The sequence below is a fragment of the Lissotriton helveticus genome, chromosome 5_1, assembly GCF_964261635.1.
Source record: "Lissotriton helveticus chromosome 5_1, aLisHel1.1, whole genome shotgun sequence".
NCBI classification, from domain to species: domain Eukaryota; kingdom Metazoa; phylum Chordata; class Amphibia; order Caudata; family Salamandridae; genus Lissotriton; species Lissotriton helveticus.
In genome coordinates, this window is record NC_136065.1 from 245,351,450 (window position 1) to 245,376,667 (window position 25,218).

The 25,218-nt window shown below is 50.3% G+C and overlaps 1 protein-coding gene across 1 annotated transcript in view; it reads left to right on the forward strand.

Moving 5' to 3' along the window:
- The window catches only part of PRPF4 (pre-mRNA splicing tri-snRNP complex factor PRPF4), a 206,958-nt gene that overhangs the window by 24,562 nt on the left and 157,178 nt on the right, over positions 1 to 25,218 (forward strand). The window contains exon 2 of the mRNA XM_078642126.1: positions 8,877 to 9,060. Within this exon, the coding sequence (XP_078498252.1) occupies positions 8,895 to 9,060 (166 nt within the window). The 5' untranslated portion in view covers positions 8,877 to 8,894. The remainder of the gene's footprint in view (positions 1 to 8,876; positions 9,061 to 25,218) is intronic.

Here is a 25,218-nt window from a genome sequence, read left to right on the forward strand (position 1 = left end):
AGGCACAATAGAGTCCACTGGTGCTGGGACGCTGGTCAGGGGGCGAGCTCAGTATCAAGCCCTTGAAATATCACTTAGAACATAGCAGAAAATCACTGTAACACAAAATAGGACATACCGGTTACCAGTGGGTACTGGTTGTGTGCGTTAAGTACCACCTACGCAATCCTAACCACCTTAGGAACAGGTCACGCTGGGAACCAGGACCTCACTAGCACCACCTGTACTAGCAAGAACAACCACCTAAGTATCAAAATACAAGTAGGGGCATAGACCTGGGAACAAAACACATGATGCATAAACATACATTCAGCGGTGTAAGGAACACATGACGCATCAACACACGTTCAGCGGTGTAAGGAACAAGGCACATGATGCATCTACAAAACATTCAGAGGTGCAGCAAAGAGCACTTTGCAGAAATCACATTAACATGAACTTACATCAAAGTCCAGGGTCCAGGTTGCGCCACTGCGCCAAGACCTAAACGTGGCAGCTGCCCACAAAGTGCTGGGCAGCTGTAGATGAAGATGAGGGGCATCGTAGGAGCCTCGCAGGCTCTGAGGAATAAATATGCCAAGGGAGAGCCTCTCTGGACTCTTAAAGCAAAGAACTGGCACTCGAGCCTCTCTGGGCTCGTAAAACTACTGTAGGCGGGGAGCCTCGTGGGCTCGAAGAACTGGGATGCCCCCTGAGCCTCTCGGGCTCTCCAGGAATGTGCCCGGCACGTTGGAGCCTCTCGGGGCTCGAGAACAATGTGGGGGCATAGGGGAGCCTCTCGGGCTCGTGAACATTGGGCGGACGGGCCTCTCAACACAACCAGGCTCGCTCTGGAGGGGAGGGGCGGGCACCGGCAATGTGCCCCGACGCCCCTCCTCCCCTGTGATGCACTCACCGGGTCTGGCGGTGCTCGGCGGCGGTAGCGCTTTGCGGGGCTCTCTCACCACATGAGAGCCCCGCCTTCCCCATGCGCCCGGCCGCTCTTCACCCGGTCCCCCATCTCGGGACCGGGACACGATCAGGAACCTTCGGGGGCTCTTTTGGTAGGAGTTTCTCTCTCTCGCCGCGATGGGGCGGGACTTCCGGTTGGGGCCGCGCTGGGATTGTCCGGCTGCCCAACCGCTTCCGGGTCGTCGCAGGCAGCGCGGCGGCCCGGCGGGGACTGAACAAACTCCTGGGCTGCGGCGGTGAATTGAAGGCACACGAGGGGTGGGCTCCCTCTCTAATTTAAATATGACGCGAGGTAGGCACTCGCTCGGATGCGATCTGGGGGCAAATGCCGGGTGGGCTCCGGCTGCGAACAAAACAGCGCTCCCAGGCGCTAGGTCAGCAATGCGGCGCTCCCAGCGCTAGGACAGACAGAAAGCGCTCCCAGCGCTGTAAGTGAAAAATAGAGCGCTCCCAGCGCTCCAAACAGGATAAAGCGCTCCCCAGCGCTAGGAAAGGAATGCAGCGCTCCCAGGCGCTAGGAAGGCACAGAAAGCAACAAAGTCCTTCAGTAATCCAGCATCTCAGCAGTCCAGGGGCTGGGCAGGGCTCAGGGAGACAAGCCTTCCCCTGAGCCCAAGCAGCAGCACGCCCCTGGCAAGATTCAAGTTGGGAACAAGAACATTTTTCAAGAGGTCACAGCCTCTTTTTATACAGACAAATCCTTTGTCTTTGGGCAGGGTGGGGGCAGAACCAGTCACAGCTGGTCTGTGAGCACTGCTGATGGGCTCAACCACCCTCTCTATTCACTGGCAGGGCTAGGGTCATCAGTCACACCACAGGGGGGCGGAGCCAGCATTGTCAGGGGAAAACCCTGCCTCATTCAGGACACAGGTACACTCCTCCCCAGCCATCAGCATGCTAATCTCCCACTCACCACTGGGCAGACCCATCCAGACTTCCTGGAGCCTGGCATGCCAGCCAGCTCCAGCCAATCACGCTCCAGCACCCTCACTGCACACATACATCAAGGTCTAAAAGTAGCACTTCCCCACTAGACACATACATGCCGCATACACCATCTCGCAGCATTCACTCTCACGAGTTCACACATACCAAACTCGAGCCTGCACTCCCCACACATCAGGAACTACCAGGGACACATACATTCCCCATGCATTCCTATGGGAGGGCAGGCCTATCTCACACACGCACTCAAGGAGCGCACGCACTTTACACTGCGCCACAGTGTCAAAGTGCGCAAAGACCAGAAATCACTATACTTCAAGGCAAAAAGTTCAGGGGTGAACCTGCCACAAGGCCCAAGTCCAACATCATTGAACCAGAGTATTCTTGGCCCCGGTCTTGTTCATTGCTCCCCCACCCCCTGCTTTACACAGCATCACTCAGCACCACCACAGCACCACCACAGCACCACTCAGCACCCACACAGCACCACTCAGCACAACCACAGTATCACTCAGCACCACCACAGCACCACCACAGCACCACCACAGCACCACCACAGCACCACCACAGCACCACTCAGCACCACCACAGCATCACTCAGCATCACTCAGCACCACCACAGCACCACTCAGCACCACCTCAGGATCACTCAGCACCACCACAGGATCACTCAGCAACACCACAGCACCACTCAGCACCACCACAGGATCACTCAGCACCACCACAGCACCACTCAGCACCACCACAGGATCACTCAGCACCACCACGGGATCACTCAGCACCACCACGGGACCACTCAGCACCACCACACCACCACTCAGCACCACCACACCACCACTCAGCACCACCACATTATCACTCAGCACCATCACATTATCACTCAGCACCACCACAGCACCACCACAGCACCACTCAGCACACCACATTATCACTCAGCACCACCACAGCTTCACTCAGCACCACTCAGCGCCACCCCAGCATCACTCAGCGCCACCCCAGCATCACTCAGCGCCAGTCCAGCATCACTCAGCGCCAGTCCAGCATCACTCAGCGCCACACCCGCATCACTCAGCGCCACACCCGCATCACTCAGCACCCCCACAGCACCACTCAGCGCCACCCCAGCATCACTCAGCGCCACCCCAGCATCACTCAGCGCCACCCCAGCATCACTCAGCGCCACCCCAGCATCACTCAGCACCACCACAGCATCACTCAGCACCACCACAGCACCACTCAGCGCTACCCCAGCATCACTCAGCACCACCACATTATCAATCAGCACCACCATATTATCACTCAGCACCACCACATTATCACTCAGCACCACCACATTATCACTCAGCACCACCACATTATCACTCAGCACCACCACATTATCACTCAGCACCACCACATTATCACTCAGCACCACCCAGCACAACCACAGCATCACTCAGCACCACTCAGACCCACCACAGCACCACTCAGCACCACCACAGCACCACTCAGCACCACCACAGCATCACTCAGCACCACCACAGCATCACTCATCACTCAGCGCAACCCCAGCATCACTCGGCGCAACCACAGCATCACTCAGCGCAACCCCAGCATCACTCAGCGCAACCCCAGCATCACTCAGCGCCACCACAGCATCACTCAGCGCCACCACAGCATCACTTAGCGCCACCACAGCATCACTCAGCGCAACCCCAGCATCACTCAGCGCAACCCCAGCATCACTCAGCGCAACCCCAGCATCACTCAGCGCAACCCCAGCATCACTCAGCGCCACCACTGCATCACTCAGCGCCACCACTGCATCACTCAGCGCCACCACTGCATCACTCAGCGCCACCACAGCATCACTCAGCGCCACCACAGCATCACTCAGCGCCACCACAGCATCCCTCAGCGCCACCACAGCATCCCTCAGCGCCACCACAGCATCCCTCAGCACCACCACAGCATCCCTCAGCGCCACCACGGCATCCCTCAGCGCCACCACAACATCACTCCGCACCATCACAGCATCAATCTGTGCAACCATTCAACAACAACTGGTTCAAATATGTTCTTTCAATGTTTCAAGCTTTATTACAAATGTCACAAAAAGATGTTAATATTTCACTTCTGTTCTTGGATTTTCATCACAATAAAATACACTGAACATAATCTTCACAAAAGTTATTTACAAAAGTTTAAACTATTGCCATTATAAATTACAATCACTTTTATTTAAGTATTAATTATTTAAAAAAATTAAAAGCCAATGTTATTTGTAATATCAATACATCTAAGTCACGTAAATACAAAACATGTTGCATTACAAATGCTATAGGTGTCACATTTGCGAAAGTTATAACTATTGGCATTGTAAATGACAAAGCTATTAATTTAGCTATTTTCAAAACCAACACATAAATAAAAAAAATTGTCATTTACAAGACCAATAGCTCAAACTTTCATAATGCGAGACCTATTGCATTGCAAATGCTTGTTTTTGAAGGATTTATGCGGGTTTATGGCCATATATTTAGTTTTGAGTTTATTTCAGACCCTTTTAATATGCAGATGTGACTAAAGTAATCTAAGAGGAGTTGTAGTCCCTTAGGTGTTTGTGATATTAGGATTGTGTTGTCAGTGAAGAGTAATGCTGGTACTGGCACCCCTCCCAACTTAGGAGAATCATGCTTACAACCCTGAAGATGTTGCCCAACATCATTTAGATATAGAGAGAAGAGGGTCAGTGCCAATATACATCCCCGCCTTACTCCTCTTTTTAATGAGATTGCTTCTGTGAGTTCACCCCTGGGTACCCATCTAACTTTTGCATTTTAAGCAGTCAACAGGGAATTTCTAGGGATAAGATTAAAAGCAGACCTCAGATCTATGAAAGCTTTGTACAAGTATCCTCCCTTTAAATTAGTGTACTTCCAAGCTATGCAAAATAATCTAAAAACCTGGTCTATTGTGCTTGTTTTACTTTAAACCCAGATTAATACTGGGAGAGAATATATTATTTTCCTCCAACCAATTGTTGAGCTTTGATAGGATCGGTTTTGCATAAACCTTTTGTAGAGTGTCTACTAGACTTATTGGCCTATAATTGGCAGGATCGTGGCGATTACCCTTCTTAAAAATAGGAATTATTTCAGCCCCTTTCCATGATTCTGGCATTGGTGCCCCTGCGGCCAAAGTATTACTAAGTACATTTACTTAAAGTGCCCAGACTGTTTTATCGTGCCTTAAAAGTTCACCTAGAATCTTATCAGGGCCTGGGGCTTTCACTGACTTGACAGCTTCTATTGCTGCCACTGCACCATCTAGATTTAAGTAAGGTGTGGTACTTAAACCATGCCAGGAAATTTCCGGGGGATTTGTTCCCTTAATAGGATGATCAGTAGCTGCTGAATCTACAGCATCCGAGTATAGGGCAAAAAAATGTCTAGTCCAAGTGCCCTGTTCCAAATAATGATCCAGGCTGGAGTTACCAGTTTTATTTCCTTGTGCAAGTATTTTCGAGAAACCAGCATGATCCTTATTTTTAGCTGCTGCAATCAATTCGTTCCAGATGCAATCCTCACACTCCTTTTTAGGTCTCGCGCCTAGCGATGCAGTGTGCAGCAGTGCTCGCACAGCGAGAGACTTTTTGTAGCGGGTTTTAAAACTGGTCTAGGAATCGCACACGCTCTTGCGTGTGCTTTTCCTTTTGGGCCAGGCTATTGGCTTTGCGTGTGTCTTTTTTTCAAAGACTGGACGCAATTGGCCAAAGGCGGGCGTATTGCTCCGCCCGTGGCCTATCGGTGTCTATTACATGCACCGATGGTCATGTGGTTTCAATTATCGTGCCCAGACACGAGGGCGATAATTGAAACCACAGGGAAGTAACTAAATGAAAGAAGGAAAGAGAGGTGGGCTACTCGTGCACCACACTCGTTTTATTATTACTATGCCGCATATATATTTAACATCAGCACGCACCTGCCCCAGGACTATGCCTCGAATCCCCGACTCCAGCCACCTCAGATGCTGTGAGTTTAATCCCTGTGGTCACCTGGTCCCAAAACCGAATCCTCTATCCCGTGACAGCACCTGCCCCAGTACGCTTCTCTCTGGCAGTTGAACCCCTGAGACACCCTGCCCTTGAACTCACGCATTCGCCTGTACCACTGCCACATAATGTGCCCTCCGTGCACTGCTCCGACCTGTACACCATTACAGCATAGCCTGACCCCTGCCATCGCCGGCCCTTATAACCCCCCCCCCTTTACCCGTCCCTATCTCTCACACCCCCGCCTGTTTAATGCCTGGCACTGTCAGCCCTGCAATATCTACTCCTAAATCCGGTCCTCTCCTGCCTCCCTAGGTCTGAAAACCTCTAGTCAAGGCCAGCCAGTTCCCACCCCAGAACCGTACTTTTTAATTCCGGCCATTCCGTGCCTCACACAATTTCCAAATTCTTACCCTAATATGTGCCATGCAGTTACTGCTAACACCTCACACGCCCTGTAACCCATGCCCTCTAATAAAGTTCATCTGTGTCTTTCGATCTCACCAGCCCCACACACACTACTCTCTAAATCCAGCCCCTCTCGTTGTCCTCCACTGTATCCTTCATTACTACGCCTCCATATTGGCGACTCTCCCACCTCGGCCATCTCCTGCCCCCCATACAGTACCCTGCACTATGTGTTGTAGCCCATCCTTAAATAGGAATGCTCCAAACTAGCTCTCTGTCAGTGCCTTCCTTCACTGTCTGCCCTATATATTTACTGCATAATACACCACATATATTAAGTTGAATAACCCGCATACCGTCACCGTGCGCCCTTTGTGTACCCCTCCCATCACTCCTCCGCTACCCAGTAAGTGAAATCCCAGAGGGGCAGATGTGGGCCCAGCAGGGCCAAGGCTTTTCTTGGCGACAAAAAAACAACAAACAAACTGAGGATGAAGCGTTCTCGCGTTAACCCCTGCGTGCACTCTGTGCTACAAGAGACTAACTGCCCCCTCCCTCCCACACACTCAAACCAAAGCCCCTCTCAGCCTGCCTAAAAGAGGGAGTAACAACACACACACACTGGAGACCCACTCAGTCATTACCGCAAGGGCTGTAAATAAAGCACCCAGCTGTGCTGAACATCTGCAGCCATCAAACACCAGCCACATGCGACGCATCAGCACAACCCCTCTGCAAACAACATTTCGAAAGTAGATTTTATAAGTCTGGTTATGTTTTAAATCGGTTCAGGCACTCTTTGCCCACACAAACCAATGTTTCTGCTCTTCCAAGACTGAACATGTAGCTGTTCACAAAGTGACGGTGACCTTTGACTTGTTCTGTGTTCTAAATCTCGGGTCTGTTTTGGGTCGGCGGTGTAAACTTTGAGAGAATCTGTTGCAGTGTGAGCGATGGCTCTGTGCAGCCTCTGGCTGCCTCTGTGCGTTTGATCTCCACCGGGACGTGAGCGGAGAATTGATGGTCCAGCGAACACCACAAAGAGACGAAATTACCATGTGAAAAAAATACCCATGAATGTCCCTAAACTCCGGTCCGTCCCCACGTATCAAAATAAGGGGGCTTCGGATACCTTCCCAGAGCTATTCATTTTCAACACGGATCTTTCGGCACCCAACTCCAAATGAATTCAAGGACAGGTGAAAAGTGTTTGAACCCTGGATAATTTTAATTTCCAGCGACATATTTTACTTTTCCTTGCTGGAAGAAAATATTGGGGAGGGGAGTGAAGAGGGTCTTTGCATCTGCATTCGACTTAACAGCAGACATGTTTATAGTTCGGTACCAGTGGGAAAAATGTAACAATTTTACCAGTTAATTTAGAGGTGTGTGCACTGAGAGGTGACACCTAGATTACCGGGCGAAGTGGGAGTCCATATGCAATTTCTAAATACCATCGATGTTCATATCGGGTGCTCTTTTTTGTGTGTTTGTTTTAACTCTACTGCAAGCTGACGTGGCGCAAGCTTACGATTACGTGACTCCCATAGTTTGTCTTGCACTTTTCACGATCCAATGCATTAATTAACAGTAAGGGAAGAGGAGCTTAATTCTTAATATTTCCTCAGAAGATATGTTACCCCAGAGCTGTCTGTGTTGAACATGACAATGTTTTTGACTTATGTTTGTTTATTTGCAGTTGAGTAATTATGTTTACATAGTTCTATTGCCAATGGTATAAAAAAGCAAAAGTAAAAAACATTGTAATTTTTAACGCGAACAGCTCTAACTTTAACAAATGCGATACCTATTGCATTGCAAATGTTTGTTTGATTGTACTATTAGTTCCTTGTACTTTGCCCTGCTGTTTCTTATTTTCACTATGTTATTGGACGTTACAGCCTCCAAGATATTGAAGGATATATATAGGGGTTGGATGGCAAGGCAGAGGATGAAGGATTGCTGGGTGGATTCTGGATAAGGCAGCAATGAAGATTTGGTGATGGAGAAATGGGAAATGGGCTAAGATACTCAAGCATTGGGGTTAGGTGGAGAGAAGAGATGATTTTAAGTAGAGGGAGGGTATGGTGAAGTGGAGAAGTCGGAGGGTTATATCAGTAGATTTGTTCAGAAGAAGAGGGCAATGCATAATACATATATTAAGTTGAAAGAATAGTGTTTCTAGCCTAGTGTGCCTGTGTAGCATACAGTAGAAACAAATGGTTCCCCCAGTTCAATTGATGCCTTTTCCCAGATCTGCAACAAAGCATGCACAGATTGGAAAAGAGCTACAATGCTATAACAGTGTTGGCCCTAGTAATGTACCCTGGGGTTTGGTGATAAGAAGTAGCTCTCCCTTCTGAAAAGCTTAGAAACCTCTGTTCTACAGAAGTAAAGGAGCTGTCCCCAGCCTTCTCTGTGATAATGTACATCACATCAGCTGTCCATTGGAGTGGGTGAGTTAAGTGAGTATAGGAAGCCTTGATAACATTGGTGTTCAGCTGTTGGCTTATTTATACTTTAATCTTTGCTGTAGGTTGGACACATCTTCATAATGTCGGACGATGAAGATGGTCCCCCTTTGGTGAAGAAGTCCCGTATTTTTTATGGAAGTTTGGCAGAGAAGGAGCGGGACCGGATCTCCAGAGGAGAGAATTTGCTGTTGGGAAGAGCAGCAGTAAAAGCAGGAATAGAAGCTGGGAATATCAATTTTGCCAGTGGTAAGTTTAAGGAATCCACTTAAAAATGTTAATGTCTCCATTGCTATCTGTTGAAATAGGACACAAGCATATTAACACATTCTTAAAGGGGCACTGAAATCCTTAACAGACAAAGACCAGCTACACCACATCCAGAAAGTTTAAGTCCAGAGCAAAGTTATCCTCTAGTGTTTCCTTGGTAAATAGAGGAATGGTACATCCCCAGGATAGGTCTTCTTGACTTGGTGATTAAATAACCTGTGAACTCTCTGGCCTTTTTAGGTCGAGCTCGAGACCTTGTATATACCTTAGTATAAACTTCTCTTGTAGGCTTAAAGCCACGCCCCTGCTTTTCATTTGTTTCACTGTCCTTTAAAAATCCTTGCTTGCCAGTGATCTGTCCTAACTTTGTCTCTCCTTTTTAGGTCTCGGCCTGACGTCAGCAGCGCATGCGCTGCTCTCGTTATACGAGACTTCCTGGAATCGATACGATTCCAGAAGCCTCGTACCAGTTCTGCCTTCAGTTTTCATTTGTGCACGTCATTTGGCATCACGAATTATGCCTAAAGCAGTGTAATGATTGCACTGAAGGCATGCCAATCATTCCTTGTTGCCACCCTGTCTCCTTTTAGGCACGCCCACTGGGATTGGATCGTTTACGGGCGGATTTACACTCTTTCCTTTAAAGGACTGGAAGCACTTTTTTTTTCTAATTTGCAGCGCCGTCCACACGCTTGTAATGGCCACTGATAGCCTCTCCTGCTTCTGCCCCCAACTCTCGCAAAATGTGGAATTCTGCTGCATCATCAAAGCACCTTATTTGACTGGTTTTTAGCTTTTTAAAGCAATCTATTCATGCATTCATTTGCACATTATGATAAGCTGATGAGTATATTTCCTGTGAGGCGGGGTTGGACTACAGAGGTATGTTTGAATGGTCAGAGCCTTTAGAGCCAGAGAACTAGGACAGCAGAGCTGCTTTAGAGCCAGAAAACCAGGTCAGCAGAGCTGCTCTAGAGCCTAAGAACCAGATCAGCTGAGCTGCTCTAGAGCGTAAGAACCAGGTCAGCTGAGCTGCTCTAGAGGCAGAGAACCAGGTCAGCAGAGCTGCTCTAGAGCCTAAGAACCAGGTCAGCAGAGCTGCTCTAGAGCCTAAGAACCAGGTTAGCAGAGCTGCTCTAGAGCCTAAGAACCAGGTTAGCAGAGCTGCTCTAGAGCCAGAGAACCAGGTCAACAGAGCTGCTTTAGAGCCATAGAACCAGGTCAGCAGAGCTGTGTAAAGCCAAAGAAACCAGGTCAGCAGAGCCGTTGTAGAGCCAGAGAACCAGGTCAGCAGAGCTGCTCTAGAGCCTAAGAAGCAGGCCAGCAGACCTGCTCTAGAGGCAGAGAACCAGGTCAGCAGAGCTGCTCTAGAGGCAGAGAACCAGGTCAGCAGAGCTGCTTTAGAGGGAGAGAACCAGGTCAGCAGAGCTGCTTTAGAGGGACAGAAGCAGGTCAGCAGAGCTGCTCTAGAACTAGACAACCAGGCCAGCAGAGCTGCTTTAGAGCCAGAGAACCAGGTCAGCAGAGCTGATCTAGAGCCACAGAACCAGGTCAGCAGAGCTGCTCTAGAGCCACAGAACCAGGTCAGCAGAGCTGCTGTAGAGCCAGAGAAACCAGGTCAGCAGAGCTGCTCTAGAGCCAGAGAACCAGGTCAGCAGAGCTACTGTAGAGCCAGAGAAACCAGGTCAGCAGAGCTGCTTTAGAGGGAGAAAACTAGGTCAGCAGAGCTGCTTTAGAGCCAGAGAACCAGGTCAGCAGAGCTGCTTTAGAGCCAGAGAACCAGGTCAGCAGAGATTGACTGACACTGACTGACACTGACTAACACTAACTGACTGACACTAACTGACTGACACTAACTGACTGACACTAACTGACTGACACTGACTGACTGACACTGACTGACTGACACTGACTGACTGACACTGACTGATACTGACTGACTGACACTGACTGACTGATACTGACTGACTGATACTGACTGACTGATACTGACTGACTGATACTGACTGACTGATACTGACTGACTGACACTGACTGACTGATACTGACTGACTGACTGACACTGACTGACACTGACTGACACTGACTGACACTGACTGACACTGCCTGACACTGACACTGCCTGACACTGACTAACTGACACTGACTAACTGACACTGACTAACTGACACTGACTAACTGACACTGACTAACTGACACTGACTAACTGACACTGACTAACTGACACTGACTGACACTGACTGACACTGACACTGACTGACACTGACACTGACTGACACTGACACTGACTGACACTGACACTGACTAACTGACACTGACTAACTGACACTGACTAACTGACACTGACTAACTGACACTGACTAACTGACACTGACTAACTGACACTGACTAACTGACACTGACTAACTGACACTGACTAACTGACACTGACTAACTGACACTGACTAACTGACACTGACTGACACTGACTGACACTAACTGACTGACACTGACCGACACTAACTGACTGACTGTCACTGATTGACTGACTGACACTGACTGACACTGACTGACACTGGCTGACTGACACTGGCTGACTGACACTGGCTGACTGACACTGGCTGACTGACACTGGCTGACTGACACTGGCTGACTGACACTGACTGACAGACACTGACTGACACTGACAGACACTGACTGACACTGACTGACACTGACTGACTGACACTGACTGACTGACACTGACTGACTGACACTGACTGACTGACACTGACTGACTGGCACTGACTGGCACTTACTGACACTGACTGATACTGACTGACTGCCACTGGCTGACTGCCACTGGCTGACTGCCACTGGCTGACTGCCACTGGCTAACTGGCACTGGCTGACTGACACTGACTAACTGGCACTGACTAACTGGCACTGACTAACTGGCACTGACTAACTGGCACTGACTAACTGACACGGACTAACTGACACTGACTAACTGACACTGACACTGACTAACACTAACTGACTGACACTGACTGGCACTAACTGACTGACACTGACTGGCACTAACTGACTGACACTGACTGGCACTAACTGACTGACACTAACTGACTGACACTAACTGACTGACACTAACTGACTGACACTAACTGGCTGACACTGACTGACACTAACTGACTGACACTAACTGACTGACACTGACTGACACTAACTGACTGACACTGACTGACACTGACTGACACTAACTGACTGACACTGACTGACACTAACTGACTGACTGTCACTGATTGACTGACTGACACTGACTGACACTGGCTGACACTGGCTGACTGACACTGGCTGACTGACACTGGCTGACTGACACTGGCTGACTGACACTGACTAACACTGACTGACACTAACTGACTGACTGACACTGACTGACACTAACTGACTGACTGACACTGACTAACACTGACTGACACTAACTGACTGACAGACACTGACTGGCACTAACTGACTGACACTGACTGGCACTAACTGACTGACACTGACTGGCACTAACTGACTGGCACTAACTGACTGGCACTAACTGACTGACACTAACTGACTGACACTGACTGACACTAACTGACTGACACTGACTGACACTAACTGACTGACACTGACTGACACTAACTGACTGACACTGACTGACACTGACTGACACTGACTGACACTAACTGACTGACACTGACCGACACTAACTGACTGACTGTCACTGATTGACTGACTGACACTGACTGACACTGACTGACACTGGCTGACTGACACTGGCTGACTGACACTGGCTGACTGACACTGGCTGACTGACACTGACTGACTGACACTGACTGACACTGACTGACACTGACTGACTGACACTGACTGACTGACACTGACTGACTGACACTGACTGACTGGCACTGACTGGCACTTACTGACACTGACTGATACTGACTGACTGCCACTGGCTGACTGCCACTGGCTGACTGCCACTGGCTGACTGCCACTGGCTAACTGGCACTGGCTGACTGACACTGACTAACTGGCACTGACTAACTGGCACTGACTAACTGGCACTGACTAACTGGCACTGACTAACTGACACGGACTAACTGACACTGACTAACTGACACTGACACTGACTAACACTAACTGACTGACACTGACTGGCACTAACTGACTGACACTGACTGGCACTAACTGACTGACACTGACTGGCACTAACTGACTGGCACTGACTGACACTGACTGACACTAACTGACACTAACTGACTGGCACTAACTGACTGACACTGACTGACACTGGTTGACTGACACTGACTGACACTGACTGACTGACACTGACTGACTGACACTGACTGACTGACACTGGCTGACACTGGCTGACTGACACTGGCTGACTGGCACTGACTGACTGGCACTGACTGACTGGCACTGACTGACTGGCACTGACTGACTGGCACTGACTGACACTGACTGACTGACTGGCACTGACTGACACTGACTGACTGACACTGACTGACACTGACTGACTGACACTGACTGACTGACACTGACTGACTGACACTGACTGACTGACACTGACTGACTGACACTGACTGACTGACACTGACTGACACTGACTGACTGACACTGACTGACTGACACTGACTGACTGACACTGACTGACACTGACTGGCACTAACTGACTGACACTGACTGACTGACACTGACTGACTGACACTGACTGACTGACACTGGCTGACTGACACTGGCTGACTGACACTGGCTGACTGACACTGGCTGACTGACACTGGCTGACTGACACTGGCTGACTGACACTGACTGACTGACACTGACTGACTGACACTGACACTGGCTGACTGACACTGGCTGACTGACACTGGCTGACTGACACTGGCTGACTGACACTGACTGACTGACACTGACTGACTGGCACTGACTGACTGGCACTGACTGACTGACACTTACTGACTGACACTGACTGACTGACACTGACTGACTGACTGACACTGACTGACTGACACTGACTGACTGACTGACAGTGACTGACACTGACTGACACTGACTGACACTGACTGACACTGACTGACACTGACTGACACTGACTGACACTAACTGACTGACAGACACTGACTGGCACTAACTGACTGGCACTGACTGACTGACACTGACTGACTGACACTGACTGACTGGCACTGACTGACTGGCACTGACTGACTGGCACTGACTGACACTGACTGATACTGACTGACTGACACTGACTGACTGACTGACAGTGACTGACACTGACTGACACTGACTGACTGACTGACTGACACTGACTGACTGACTGACACTGACTGACTGACTGACACTGACTGAGTGACACTGACTGACACTGACTGACACTGGCTGACTGACACTGGCTGACTGACACTGGCTGACTGACACTGGCTGACTGGCACTGACTGAATGGCACTGACTGACTGGCACTGACTGACTGACACTGACTGACACTGACTGACTTACTGACACTGACACTGACTGACTGACACTGACTGGCACTGATTGACTGGCACTGACACTGACTGACTGACACTGATTGACTGACGGACTGACACTGACTGACACTGACTGACACTGACTGACACTGACTGACACTGACTGACACTGACTGTCCGACTGACACTGTCCGACTGACACTGTCCGACTGACACTGTCCGACTGACACTGTCCGACTGACACTGACCGACTGACACTGTCCGACTGACACTGTCCGACTGACACTGTCCGACTGACACTGTCCGACTGACACTGTCCGACTGACACTGACCGACTGACACTGACACTGACTGACTGACTGACACTGACTGACACTGACTGACACTGACTGACACTGACTGACACTGACTGACTGACTGACACACTGACACTGACTGACTGACACTGACTGGCACTGATTGACTGGCACTGACACTGACTGACTGACACTGATTGACTGACGGACTGACACTGACTGACACTGACTGACACTGACTGACACTGACTGACACTGACTGACTGACTGACACTGTCCGACTGACACTGTCCGACTGACACTGTCCGACTGACACTGTCCGACTGACACTGTCCGACTGACACTGTCCGACTGACACTGACCGACTGACACTGTCCGACTGACACTGTCCGACTGACACTGTCCGACTGACACTGACCGACTGACACTGACCGACTGACACTGTCCGACTGACACTGTCCGACTGACACTGTCCGACTGACACTGTCCGACTGACACTGTCCGACTGACACTGACCGACTGACACTGACACTGACCGACTGACACTGACACTGACTGACTGACTGACTGACACTGACTGACTGACTATACAATACCATTAGCAAAGCAAATGGCTTTAACTTATTTATTAGAAATGGGATCTCTAGTTGGCTAAGGCTTGCGCCAAAGCCAGGCAGAGACCACCACTCTAGTCAGGGCAAGGGATTTACATGCCAAAGATAACCCCTGCTCACCCCCTTGGTAGCTTGGCACGAGCAGTCAGGCTTATCCCGGAGGCAATGTGTAAAGCGTTTGTGCAACACACACACACAGCAGCAACACACTAGGCCCCCACAAAAAGAACTCCACACAAGGTTATATATAAAAATAGCCTGTGTATTACCATAAACACATTAGATCATAATCACACATATACACTGTGCCAACTGGCACTGGGCAGTATCTACAGGGGATTATATACAACATGGACCACTGTCAGAATCAACACTTAGGAGAAATAGTAGATGTAGAACATAGAATAACTGAAGCACAAAATAATACTTGTAGAACACAACCAGTAACCACTGGTAAAAGGTAGGAACACACTACGCAATACTAATCACCTTAGGCATAGGTCACGCAGTGAAACGTAAACTTACTAGCATAAACCATAATGCAAAACACCCTCCTAATCATAAAACACTGGCAGAGGTATCAGGCAGGATGCATAAATACATTACGCACAAATCACATTAGGCATTAGGTATCACTGGATAAATACATTAGGTATTGACCTTCATAAACTCAGTGCAATCACCTTGCGCAAGAATCACATTAGGTACTGACCCCAGGCCAACTGGCCTCCCATGGGGCTCAAATGCCGTTTGTCCAAATAGTCAGGGCTGGCTGCCTAGGCAGCGAAACAAAGGTGCGCAAGAGTTTTGGGCCTAAACGTGGCAGCTGCCCACTAATTGCTGGGCAGCTGTGAAATCACCAAGAGGGGCACGGGCATTTACTGTGCCCCCTGTAGAAGAACTGCGCAACGTTGCAGCTGCCCTCTGCCAGGCGGGGCAGCTGTAGAAAAATGGCACTGGCCCAATAAATACTGGCACTCCTCGGGCCTGGTGAGCCTCCCTCTGGGACTCTGTCAAGAAAATGCCCCCCAAGCAAATCAGCGCGAGCACCACTGTGTGAGCCCCACTCGGGGGACTCATGGAACCACTCTGGGACTCAGGAGGAGAATCCAAACTTTGCCCCCGTTGGAGCAGCTGCCCCCTGACAAGCGGGGCAGGTGGGAGCACCGACAATGTGCCCCGAAGCGGGCACCAACCCTGTGCGTGCTGGCCCCACGGGGCTCGCTCACTAAATGCAGGCTCCCTCTTTACCCCACTCACCGGAGCTGTCAGGTGTCTCTCTGCCTTTTCCTCGCGCCGGGTCTGGGGACTCCCTGCCGCAGGCTCCGCATGCGGGTACTCTCCCCTTCGCCCGGTCCCTCTTCTGGGACCGGGACTTCAATGGGGGCCGGCAAGGCTTCGGGCAGTGTTTTGTGGCGGCGGGGTGGGCTCCCGTCCTCCTCCACACCCGCAGTCACACTCGGCAGCAGGCGGGGCTCTCCTGTGGAGTCTCCGAGGCTCCAAGTAATAGGCAGCACGTGGAGGACAATCAGGCAGTCCGGGGCTCTCCCTCGCTCTCGGGAGCCCCGTGTAGAGACGCAGGCGTTCTCCTGGCTGGCAGGAGCGCAGGGTAGGCTCCCGTTCCCTTCCTGGCTTCCGCTTCTCTTGCGGCCCCGCTCACGTCACCACACAGGTTGCCTGGCTTCCTGTTTAAGCCGGGCTACGGCAGTGATTCTTTGATACGGCGGTCATGAGGGGTGGGCTCCCTCTTCTTTGAGCACAAAGTCCCTGGCGGGATGGGCACCCGCTAGGGGTATAAAAAGCAGCACAATGTCCCTGGCGGAATGGGCCCCCGCTAGGGATATTAAAACAAGCATTAGAAATGCAATAGGTCTCGCAGCATTAGAGTTAGTGCTTTTAGAATTGTTAATGGGTTTTTTTGTAAATCTTTAGCATGAGGGTGAGGGTGAGTGAGGGTGAGTGAGGGTGGGTGAGTGTGAGTGTGAGTGAGGGTGAGTGGGGGTGAGTGTGGGTGAGTGTGGGTGAGTGTGGGTGAGTGTGGGTGAGTGTGAGGGATTGAGGGTGAGGGGTTGAGGGTGAGTGAGGGTGAGGGGTTGAGGGTGAGTGAGGGTGAGGGGTTGAGGGTGAGTGAGGGTGAGGGGTTGAGGGTGGGTGAGGGTGAGGGGTTGAGGGTGAGTGAGGGTGAGGGGTTGAGGGTGAATGAGGGTGAGGGAGGGTGAGGGGTTGAGGGGTTGAGGGTGAGTGGGGGTGAGTGAGGGTGAGGGGTTGAAGGTGAGTGAGGGTGAAGGTGAGTGTGGGTGAGTGTGGGTGAGTGTGGGTGAGTGTGGGTGAGTGTGGGTGAGTGTGGGTGAGTGTGGGTGAGTGTGGGTGAGGGATTGAGGGTGAGGGGTTGAGGGTGAGGGGTTGAGGGTGAGGGGTTGAGGATGGGTGAGGGGTTGAGGGTGAGTGAGGGTGAGGGTGAGTGAGGGTGAGGGGTTGAGGGTGAGGGGTTGAGGGTGAGGGGTTGAGGGTGAGTGAGGGTGAGGGGTTGAGGGTGAGTGAGGATGAGGGGTTGAGGGTGGGTGAGGGTGAGTGTGAGTGAGGGTGAGGGTGAGTTTATGTTTATGTTTGGGGGGTTTTATATAGCGCTCTATCGCTCCGAGGAGCATCTTGGCGCTAGGTTCAATTTGTGTGGTTCGTAGGCAGAAGGGAGATGTAATAGCCCCTAGAGTAGATATTAGACCAGGGTTTTGCAGGTGGAGGCAGTTATAAATCCAGGTTTTAATGGTTTTCCTGAATTTGCTCTCGCAGGAGATTTCGCGAATTTGAGGTGGAAGTGTGTTCCAGGCTCTAGAGCCTTTGACCGCCAGGGACTTTCCCCCTCTAGTGGCCAATCGAAACTTTGGAATGGTCATTAGGTTGGCCGTAGCAGATCTTAGTTGACGTCCGGGGTGGTAGCGATTGAATTTGTTAATCAGGTAGGTAGGGCCTCTTTTGTGGAATGCTCTGAAAGAGATGATCAATAGTTTGAATAGAATTCTCTTTTGGATAGGGAGCCAGTGGAGGGTGTCAAGTGCTGCGGATGCTGAGGATTTTCTTGGCATTTTTAGCACCAGCCTTGCTGCAGTATTTTGCACCATCTGCAGCTTATGTAGGAGGGCCTTGTTGGCACCCACATACAGTCCGTTACAATAGTCCAACCTAGATGTAATCAATGCCACCGCTACCGTTTTCCTTGCTGGTAGGGGGAGGAAGTCAAAGAATTTCCGAAGGCTTTTGATGATATTAAAACAGGAGCCAGCCACTTCACTGGTCTGTTGTTTGAAGGATAGTGCCTCGTCAATTTTAATTCCTAAATTTCGGGCGCTCTTTATGGTACTCGGAGGGGCTTCAGCATTAGGTGGCCAGCAGGTTTGGGGAGAAAACAGATTATTTTTCCCAAAGGGTAAAATTTCCGTCTTTGCAGTGTTGCATCTCAGGTGGTTTGTGTTCATCCACTCGAAAGTGGCCTTCAGGCAATCTCTGAGGGAACGTTCAGCAATTGCCGCGTCCTCATCTAGGATTACAACTAGTTGAGTATCATCGGCATAGGCTATTGAGCTGATAGCAAAAGAGGAGATAAGTTTCATTAGGGGGACCATATATAGGTTAAACAATATGGGGCTTAAGCTAGAGCCCTGAGGTACCCCAGATTGGACTTCTCTTGCCTCAGAGTAATGCGGACCTAGGAGAACAGTCTGTTTTCTTTGTCTGAGGAAGTTGGTAAACCATTTCAACACGGTGCCCCCTATGCCTGCACTACTCAGGCGATGAAGTAAAATATCATGGGACACCGTGTCGAACGCCGCAGACAGATCCAGTAGGATCAGGACAGCTCTTTTGCCCTGATCCAAAGCGGCCCTGATAGTTTCCGTTGAGAAAATTAGGGCGGATTCAGTTGAGTGGTGAGAGCGAAAACCTGCTTGATTGGGATGTAACAAATTGCTGTTCTCTAGATATGCTGTGAGTTGTTTGTTTACACATGTCTCTGTGAGTTTGCATAGTGCTGGAAGAAGTGATATGGGTCGGAGGTTTGAGAGTGTCGTAGGGTCCTGAATAGTTTTTTTCTGAAGGGGTTTGACTACCGCAACCTTCCAGCATGCGGGGATATCTCCTGTTTGTAGGGAGGAGTTCAGGATTGAGTTAATGATTGGGTTGACCTCATCTTTTATAGCCTTGAGCAGTAGGGGTGGGCAGGGATCAAGAGGGGAGCCTGAGTTCAATTTAGAGATAGCTTGAGCAGACTCGGTTGAATTAATCAGAGTAAAATTATCCCATGTGGTAGTACAAGGTGAGTCTATTTGGATGGTAGGGTCAGCTGTGTTTAATGCTGGTTGACTGATCTGTGGAAACTCTTTTGTAAAGTTTGTAATTTTCTGTTCGAAATATTCCGCTATTTTGTCGCAGAGGGCTTGGGACGGTGGAATTTCCTGTGATAGTATTTTGGGTTTTCTGAAGCCATTGACTATTTGGAATATTTCTTTTTGATTGTTGTTGGTCGATTCTATCAAGTTGGTGTAATAGTTAGTTTTTGCCAGCTTGATCGAGGTATGGTAATTCCTCCTAACATTCTTATAGTTTTCCCTATCTTCCTTTTTATAATGGCGTCGCCATTTTCTTTCCAGGAGTTTCACTTCTCTTAACGTGGCTTTTAGGGATGTAGTGTACCAGGGAGCGGACTTTTTCCTTTGTATTTTGTTTGATTTGGCTCCTCCTGTTGTCAATTTTTCCCCAATGGATTTCACCCAGTTGTTATAGTTTGCGTAATCAGTGCACACATTTCCCACTGGTGTTGGTTTTGCTGTCTGTACCCAGTTCATTAGTTCCGGGTGCTCGATGATTTTTTTCCAGCAGGGGGTGGGATTTGTGGTGGTAGGAATTGACTTAATTTCTTTATTGTTGTCTATTTTTAGATTGAAACTCATAAGTTTATGGTCTGACCATGTTTGGGTCAGAGGAAGATCAACAGTTAATGTATTGATATTCGAGCATATGCAATCTAATATATGCCCGGCATTATGAGTAGGCTCCTGAGTTAAAATCGTCAAGCCTAGTATGGTCAATATGTCTTTAAGATAAACAGTGTTGGGGTCATTGGGGTTATCCAAATGTATATTTATATCTCCTAGTAGAGTGAAATTGGCCGAACGTAGAATTAGGTTAGCGAGAGCTTCCCCAAAGCTGTCCAAGAAGCGGGTAGCTTGTCCGGGGGGTCGATATATTAATAGACCGGAAAAAGTGAAAGAGTCATGGGCTTGCAGACTGAAACTGAGGCATTCAGCTTCCTTTATCTCAGATATTTCCGCAGTGGTGCATTTAAAGGAGTCACGATAAATTATGGCTAATCCTCCTCCACGTTGATGAGGTCGGTCCAGTCTCTGAATTAGAAAGCCCGAGGGGAGGGCATTAACTATATCGGGATTTGTCCAGTCTTTGAGCCACGTCTCAGTTACCATTAGGCAGTCAAGATCCAATTCAGTAATGAGGTCATATATATGTTGGGCGTTCTTGCACATAGAGCGTGCATTTATAAGTGCTCCCTTAAGGGTCCTCCCAGTGTTTTTGAGGCGTGGTGTCGTGGAAGGTAATATGTGTTGCTTGCATTGTGGGCAAGAAAAGGGTTCAGTCCATTTTTCTACCACAATGGTTTGGGGACAGTTCAAAGAATGGGTGTTCAATGATAATAGGTAATCTTTAGTGGGTGACATGGGGGTAAATGGAACATAATTTATGGCCCTAGGCCCGGACTTGGCGCGGACGGGCGCAGACGGGCAGGACTTTGGCTTGACTTCGGCGCCGCTCCGGCGCCGCTGTTCGCGTCCGCTGCGCGGAAGTGTGCCCATCTCCTTTTGTAGTCTCGGCGCTAGGGACTAGAGCGCTGGGAGTGCCTACTTACTCCAATATGGCCGCCACTGATCTAGTATAGCGTCAGGGTCTATGGCAATGTATCCGAGGGTCAGGGGAGTGCAGAGATGCTAGGTTCGCTATTAAAATACGGCGCTAAACAATAATAACAGGAACTTTCGGAATTGTATTAAAAAGTAAATGCTGCGAGTGGCCTAACACCCGGCTTTCCGCCTCAGGTGTAACACAAAGAACACAAGTCTCGCGAGTGCTCGCGATGCCTCCTTTTGTAGTCTCGGCGCTAGGGACTAGAGCGCTGGGAGTGCCTACTTACTCCAATATGGCCGCCACTGATCTAGTATAGCGTCAGGGTCTATGGCAATGTATCCGAGGGTCAGGGGAGTGCAGAGATGCTAGGTTCGCTATTAAAATACGGCGCTAAACAATAATAACAGGAACTTTCGGAATTGTATTAAAAAGTAAATGCTGCGAGTGGCCTAACACCCGGCTTTCCGCCTCAGGTGTAACACAAAGAACACAAGTCTCGCGAGTGCTCGCGATGCCTCCTTTTGTAGTCTCGGCGCTAGGGACTAGAGCGCTGGGAGTGCCTACTTACTCCAATATGGCCGCCACTGATCTAGTATAGCGTCAGGGTCTATGGCAATGTATCCGAGGGTCAGGGGAGTGCAGAGAGGGTGAGGGTGAGTGAGGGTGAGGGGTTGAGGGTGATTGAGGGTGAGGCGTTGAGGGTGAGTGAGGGTGAGGGGTTGAGGGTGAGTGAAGGTGAGGGTGAGGGTGAGGGTGAGTGAGGGTGAGGGGTTGAGGGTGAGTGAGGGTGAGTGAGGGTGAGGGGTTGAGGGTGAGTGAGGATGAGTGAGAGTGAGGGTGAGTGAGGGGTTGAGGATGAGGGGTTGAGGGTGAGTGAGGGGTTGAGGGTGAGTGAGGGTGAGGTGTTGAGGGTGAGTGAGGGTGAGTGAGGGTGAGGGTGAGTGAGGGTGAGGATGAGGGGTTGAGGGTGAGTGAGGGTGAGGGTAGGTGAGGGGTTGAGGGTGAGTGAGGGGTTGAGGGTGAGTGAGGGTGAGGGTGAGTGTGGGTGAGGGTGAGTGTGGGTGAGGGTGAGTGTGGGTGAGGGTGAGTGTGGGTGAGGGTGAGTGTGGGTGAGGGGTTGAGGGTGAGTGAGGGTGAGTGAGGGTGAGGGATTGAGGGTGAGGGGTTGAGGGTGGGTGAGGGGTTGAGGGTGAGTGAGGGTGAGGGTGAGTGAGGGTGAGGGGTTGAGGGTGAGGGGGTAGGTATTTTGGGATGCGAGGTGACACCGCCACGAGACCTTGTCATAAATGCATAAAAACATATCCCTATAAAAAGAAAACAAAACACGAGATAAACAACATCCCTTAAGGAAAGTTACGTGCTGTGAGCCGCGGGGAGGGCTGTCGGAAACACCTACGGAACTGACATTTTAGAAACGCGTGGGCTGCAGGAAGGTCCCCCGGCACCTTGCAGAACAGAGCCTGCTTGTGATTGTGAACAGTGTGTGGTCGAATCTGCCCTCCAGCGGAAGGAACGCATCACATTGTAAATGCACGCAGCAGGGGGCGTCATGATTACCAGAGTGGGCACAATAGCACCGGAATACCGCCTATGGAGGGGTGTGGGCAGTCTGATTCTATCAGGCAGCCCCCTGCAGGTGCTGCGTGGGGTGGGGCTTGAACTACAGGCCTGGGAGCTTTGTGTACTGTGCTTGTGTGACTACTTTCAGTAAAAAAAAAAGGTTATTCTACTGTTTGTCCTTTAGACGATCCGGGGAGGGTAGAGGGGAGCTATTTATTAACCAAGGCGTGGGCGGGGGGTCTGGCCCTGAACCCCAGGGCCGTCCCAGTGCAGTTTGCGCATCACCTCGAATGCTGTTCATGCAGCTTCAGACACGGAACTGGCCTGCCCCGTCTGGTCTGAGATATTGGCTCAGTCCGCTTTCTCTTTACAAGTGGTAACAAGAACGGGTGGAGGGGGCAGGGGAGAAGGGGTCCGGGGAGGAGGGAAGGGCCAGAGGGACTTGATGGGAGTGGTGGGGGGGAGGGGGAGGGTATAGAGAGGGAGAGGAGGAGAGACAGGACAGGGGCAAAAAAAAGAAATTCAGTAAAGACATCTTCCCTATGGGCCAGCATCAATTTGCAGCCTGTAATGGCCGTTACCATGCAACATGTATCAGCAGCCACACCCTGACTAAACTGTGCTTGTCAAAAGAGGCTCATGGGAACGACTGTACTCGAAGGAGGGCATCTGTACTGTCACTATGGTTTGCAGGACATTAGCCCTTCAAGCTATGTTTTCTGTTCCTCGAACTGGAGAACATAAAGGATATAAACACCAGGCCCATAAAATTGTATGCAGCAAAGAACAGAATCTAACCTAGCAACAGGTATCCGGCGACTGCTAGATGCACAGCAACCTAACACGGCGGGCAGGGGAGGGGGCGGGCAGGGGAGGGGGCGGAGAGGGGAGAGGTGCGACACGGCAGGCAGGCAGGGGAGGAGAGTAGAAGGAGGAGGGGGGAGGAGCTGTATGTGTGAGTGCTCCCGAACAGGACAGGAGGCTTGTAGGAGTCTGAGGGAGCATGTAGACAGCACAGGGCCGAAAGGAGACGTGCATGTATGTGTTTTTAAGAGCAGTAAGTGTCAAATGAAACAAGCAGCATGTGCATGCCGGTAGGGGCAGGTAAGGAGAAAAGGGCAGAGGGTTTGCGTCTGGTGTGCGCGCGCACATGAAGGGGTAGGTGCAGGCAGGCAGGCCTGTGAGTGTGAGTTCAGCGGGAACACGACAGAAAGGCTATCATATTGGAAAAGGAGCAGTCAACACAGGCAGGTACACAGAAACGGGTGCGTGTGTCTTTGGCAATAGACAGAGGTAACAGGACATGCAACATACGTGTGCATATAATGGTAGGTTCAGAGATAAAGAGGTATCAATTCAGACGAGAAACGACTGCATGTGTGGACAGTGAGAGTAGAGACAGACAGGCAAACAGAAATGTGTATGTGTGTGTCTATTTAGTAGCAGACAGATGTAACAGAACAGGCACGTGTGCGTGTACAGGGACCACGGATAGACACGCTGCCCGTGTTTGTGTGATGGGGCAGACTCAACAGAGAGGCCACGCGTGTGTGCTGACAGGAAGCAGTTGATATAGGCATGTGCGCGTCTACATAGACGGGAAAATGTGTGTGTGTGTACACGCGCGCGCAGAAAAGGGGCAGCGTGAGAGACATGCAGCATCTGTGCCTTGGAGTGGAGACAGGCATCACAAACAACCAAACAGAAATGTAAAAATGTGCGCGAGACAAGAGTGCACATATGCGTATCGGTGCAGGCAGCGAAAGTGTACACTTGTGAGCAGTAGGGGCTTGTTTGTAACTTTCAGGGGCGACAGAAGTAAGACACGCAAACAGAGAGTACATATGTGCACGGAGAAGAGACAGACAAGGATGAATCTGGACAGACAGCACGGACTTCGGTGCAGTGCCATGTGCTATACAGAGCAGCCAATTGTGCGTATGGGGTGCACACGGGTGTGCGTCTGTATGTAGAACTGTGGGAAAGTAAGGGGCATAAACTGGCGGCAATTATGCGTGGGTAGAGAAGGACAACTCGGAGGAGAGGAGGCAAGGTGAAAGCAGTGTCTGTCTATAGGGGGAGATATGTAAGAGGGCAGAAAGGCAACAGTAAGGTACGAGGAGGCATGCAGCTAGTGTGTTTTGGGGTCAATAACACCAACGGGGGAGACGCAACAGCGGCAGATTGACAGTATATATGTATATCAGTAGGGGAGATGGATTTCGTGACCTGGTCAGTGAAGAGGGAAGAGAGGGGAGGGGGGAGGAGAAATGCGACACGGCGGGAAGGGGCAGGCAG